General features: G+C 36.6%; 1 protein-coding gene across 1 annotated transcript in view; it reads right to left on the bottom strand.

Moving 5' to 3' along the window:
• The window catches only part of LOC111322516 (uncharacterized), a 7,290-nt gene extending 2,527 nt beyond the window's left edge, over nt 1–4,763 (bottom strand). The window contains exons 1-6 of the mRNA XM_022925622.2: nt 4,657–4,763; nt 4,539–4,586; nt 3,144–3,362; nt 1,958–2,121; nt 1,255–1,364; nt 630–858 (exon numbers count right to left, since the gene is read on the bottom strand). Coding sequence (XP_022781357.2) covers nt 630–858; nt 1,255–1,364; nt 1,958–2,121; nt 3,144–3,362; nt 4,539–4,586; nt 4,657–4,684 — 798 coding nt within the window. The 5' untranslated portion in view covers nt 4,685–4,763. The remainder of the gene's footprint in view (nt 1–629; nt 859–1,254; nt 1,365–1,957; nt 2,122–3,143; nt 3,363–4,538; nt 4,587–4,656) is intronic.
• Between the last annotated feature and the right edge of the window lie 255 nt (nt 4,764–5,018).

Genomic DNA, 5,018 nt, shown 5'->3' with positions numbered 1-5,018 from the left:
TCAGATATTTGCAAAGTGAACAGTGAGAACTTTAAAACCTTTACATCCATTCAGAAAAATTGCATATAATTATTCTCTAAACTTTTCCTAAGATGCTGATAAAGAGAACCTGTTTGACAATCAAGAGCTTCTTTAATAGATCATTTCCTTTATTCTCATGACCTTCATATTTGCTTCAGGGCCGGTGACATTGTAAGGATCGATCGAGAAATTAGGGGCTAGCAGGGTTCGTACACTTTTTCAGGCCAAAGATTCAAGGACTTTTCAAGGACTTTCCAGGACCCTACTTAGAAATTTCAAGGACTTTTTGTAATGAAAATTTTACCTCAAAACCAAGAAAAATGTTTCTGTGAACATCTATGTTTTGGGTTTACCAATGGTGCAAAACAAAAGCAGATATTTTTCGATGTCGTTCAATAAAAAATCAAGGACTTTCAAGGACGGAAAATGAAATTCAAGTACTTTCAAGGCCTTGAAATCGGCCTCCTGAAATTCAAGGGTGTTCAAGACGCATACGAACCCTGGGCTAGTCACTCTTAGTGGTTAAAGGATTAAATATATATAGACTGCTTGACAAATCCATTACATTCTGTAACTGACTGGAAAGAGGAATATAGTGACTCATTTACCTCAGGCACTTTTGTAACAATAAGTGGAATAAACTCCTTTTTCTCTGAAATTTCCAAAGGACTTATCGTAACATAGTTTTTCTCTTCAAGTTCTGGGTCATTCTTGCTGAGTTTGCCACCCTTTGAAGCCAATTTTTTTTTCTTCAATTTCTGTTGCAACAGATGCCGTATGAGAGACTGGATTGCAGCGTGTACACTGTTATCACTCTCTTTGGCTGACACTGTAACACTGAAAAGGAACACAAAACCTAAATACTGCTGATATTTCAGTTTAAATGACATATCCCAGTGGAAAACATGAAGCTTATTGCGAGTGAATATCATAATATTTTTCAGTTTATAATTATACAGACATGCTTGGAAAAATAGAAAACAGTTATAGTAAAGCGTAACTGTCTTAAGTGCTACTCGATCTGCATGGTCATAAGAAGAGAAAAAAAATTATGTATCACATTATGAGAGCAGCGTCTTGTAATAGCTGATAGCTCAATTAATTAAAAAGTCTGTTACAAATAGAGCACATCAGCAGTAAGTCTTGTTACAACATTTTTCAATTCAAGAGCATTTTAAAGACTTGTTTTAAAAAACAACAACAACAACAACAAAACAGTAACCCAGCACTTACCTTCCGACAAAGCCATGTTGTAATGCCACACCCTCCAATACTCGCACTGTTTCTAAGTAAGACATCTCATCGCCATCATTTCTCTCCTCTTCGGCTTTTTGATATTTGAGCTGGAAAATGATGTTGCAAGTCAATGAAACCCAAGAACATTTCTTAAAAGTATACTCAATTTGCTCCAAGCAAACTAAAGCTTGATTAACATCAGCCCCAGTTTAAAGTTTTCCTTAGTTTAAAACTTTTCAAACCAGTTTTAAGTGTTTCTCCTGTGCTTTAGAATATGATCAAAGATAATGAATACAAGGCAAAGATAAAGAGAAATCAAAGTCATGGCTTAAAAATATTTGTTGTCAAATTCGAACTATACCATATACACACTTGTCTAGGAATGGTATTATCTTTCTGAACTTTCCTAATATAAGAAGGATATCACTTCTAGTTCTTTAACCCTACTCCCAAGTTCTCATTGATTAATAATTCTCCTTACAATTTTCCATACAGTTGTTATGGTGTTAATTTGGAGAGGTTGGTACTGGATCAACTAATAATCCCCTAATTGATATTTTCCTTTATTCTCATGACTTGTCTGCTTGGTATTGTATTGATATTGTAAGGAGAAATTCTGTCTTGGTCACTTATGGGAGTTAAAAAGGTTGAGAAACTTAACCTCTGCACAAGACTAAATGATAAATCTAATATAATCTACCTTATCCATCTTGTTCCCCAAAAGTAGAATTGGGATCAGTTTAGAGTCTGCAATGTTTTCCTTTATATTTCCATTATTAGCTGTAAATACAGCATTGTTGACAATGTCTTGTTTCCAGGTTCCTGCCATAGTCACAGAGTCAATGTCATCCATGTCAACAACAACTAAATGGGAGAGAGAAATCCCAAATTTAACTTGAATGACATAATGAACATAGTACACATTGTCTGATTGGTCAATTTAATTTTCAAAGTGGATACTTTGTCGAGTAATAGAGCCTGCATGTAACATTTTATGTCGTATGTCATAGAACACATTTTTGTAGGCTCTATGATGTGATAAAGCCACTTGGGATGTTGGGGGGGGGAACACTTGCCCTTGATTTATAGGCTATCCTCATGTTCCCCCAACATCCCGAGTGACTTTATCATGCTATACTATAGTGCCTGGAAAAATGTGTTCCATTGCTTAATTATTGCATTAAGTGACCTTTAGAGAGGAAAGAAGGGAACAATGACAGTTGTCCTATTTAATATGGTTTCAGGTACCAGAAACTATTCTTCCCTTAAGACAACTTTACATTGATTTTATAAGGAATTGTGAGTTGTAACAGCTGTCCCTTCACCAGTCTCTCTTGTGACAGCTAGCAAGGTTACATATTGGACACAATTTGAGCTGTCTCATCTCAAGGCATACAAGCCAAAGTGTTTATAAGAGAACAAGCTGACTGCTCTAAAGGAGGGGGGCTTTGGCATTTTTCGGTTTTGACTGTTTTAAAGATCGTTTTTTTTAGTTTTTGGGCCAAAAAGGTTCGGTGTTTTGGTTTTGATGTTCAGAGCGGTTTGCAGATTTTACATGTTTTTGCATTCAGTTTTCAGTTTTCGGTTTTCACAAAAACTCTGATGTGACGGTTTTCGGTTTTTCCTTTTTGACCCCTTTAATTAAAGCTGAAGATGTAGCGGTTTTGCCAGGTTTGCATGCAGTTTTTGGTTTTGCTGCCTTTTATCGTCGCTTTTTCGGTTTTGGAGGTTTTTTTCTCCTCCTAAAGGGTTTAACTCTACCTGCTGAGATGAGACAACTTGTCATTACCAGTCCTCTCACTCCTCAAGACAAGTTCATCTTTTCATGTAAATGGTTGGTTAAATGTTTCAATTTTTTTGTTTTGTTTTCTTTTTGTTCTGCTTACCAATAGCAGCATCCACATCCTTGTAATAGCTTCTTCGCAAGTCCATTTCCTCTCGCCCAGGAAGGTCCCATAATGCCACAGACACGATGGTCTCAAATGGGATGTTGACATGCTTCACAACATTTCCTATGCTCACAGAGACACTAGGCTGGTAACTGTAGTCGAACTGGTTCTTCGTGTAGCGTAAAAAAATACTTGATTTTCCAACTTCAGGGTCACCTTGAATAAGTCCAAAAAAAAATCATTCTTACTTCTATTTTAATTTAGATGGGGTTGCATGCCCACATATACTGCAAACAAATCAGCCTGAACATTCTGTTTACCAGAGTTTGCCCCAAGCTTTTAATCAGTTTAAAATTCTGCACTGTTTCCAACAATCCATCGTAATAATTCGCGAGGCAAGTGATTTTGCTGTCAATGAGGAAAAACCTCAAAAATTATTCCAAGGGTCAGACACAAGTACCTTTCAATCCAGAGTCTTAGGGGGCATGCTACTCATTAACAAACTTCCCCTTGAATTTCCACAATCACATAAAAAGAGTTGAGTAAGAGTTTAATATCACCGGTAATAAACTACACTGCAGTTATCTCGGTCTATAATCTCAAAGTTCATATCAAACGATGAAGTTTAGCGCCATTCTAACAGGCCGTCTTAGACTATTTTCTGCAAACTTTTCACCATTTTAAAGAGCCCTAAAACCTAATTGCCTTGCAATAACGAAAATAACACCTTCGCTGACACTGATTACTTTCCTGTTAGTACCAACAATTGTTACTCAATATCACTTAGTAATACATATATATTGGAAGTTCTTCCATAGATTCTTCGATGTCCGTTGCTATAAACAATTTCGGAATTTTTATAATAAAAAGCGAAAGTGTCCGCAAGGGTCATTACCACTTGTTAGATGACGAAAGTCGTGTGAATGAAAATGATAATATTTGTCAACGGAAATCTCAGACTTACCAACACGAATGAAAATTGATGTTTCGTACTGAACATAGGCCTGTCCAACATTTAATTCGATAAACAGATCGAGAGCGAAAAAACGTGAATTCTCTTAGCAAAGTAACGTTTTCCAGCTGAACGTCAGAAAAACATTCCCAATTTACGTAAATCTTGCTTTATCAACAATACAACTCAATAGAAAGTGAGCAAACAGATACGCATAATTCCATTGCGATAAACGTTCGTCTGGGCCTGTAGGTACAGTGAATTCGCTGAAAAGGTGATTGCTTTCAATACGGTCTCATAAATTTTTATCTGGCACTACATCCCTTGTTAAGAGAAGCATAGCTTTTTGAAAGCCTTCGCTTTACATTTTTTTTGAACCGTCAAACAACTCGGGCAGCCACTCATCGAACGCAAGATCGAATCGAATGTGCAAAACTTACCGACAAGAACAATCTTGAACGTGGGTATTTCGTTCTGAATGATTTCACCTGTGATAAAAGAATAGCTACGATTATTTTTCTCGTCCAAATGAGGAAAATATGAGCACAGAAAGCTCACCTCTACCACAACTACCAGCAGAACCCATGTTGTTCCTTACGCTACATATCGCGAATTTCGCGAACTCACGCGCGTACTCACCATTCCCTGTTACTATAGAAACGAACTCACATGGAGTTGAAATAGAATAAATATATGAAAATCATATATTTTTTTTTTTTGATGATTTTTTTTTTGATTTTTTTTTTATGATCGTGCATCATACGTATCACATGGAGTTGTTTTCACGTCATCCTCTTTGAGAGAAACGGAAGACGATAGAGTGGATCAATCTATTTGTGTTTCCGGTTTTGACGTCGGTAGGACCAGTTTAACGACGGAGCAAAGCTGGAAATGAGCAAAAGTAAAGTGCATACTCTCGT

The sequence above is a fragment of the Stylophora pistillata genome, chromosome 8 (assembly GCF_964205215.1).
Source record: "Stylophora pistillata chromosome 8, jaStyPist1.2, whole genome shotgun sequence".
Taxonomy (NCBI): domain Eukaryota; kingdom Metazoa; phylum Cnidaria; class Anthozoa; order Scleractinia; family Pocilloporidae; genus Stylophora; species Stylophora pistillata.
Note: the sequence above shows the minus strand (reverse complement) of the source record. Positions and strands in the feature narration are given on the sequence as shown.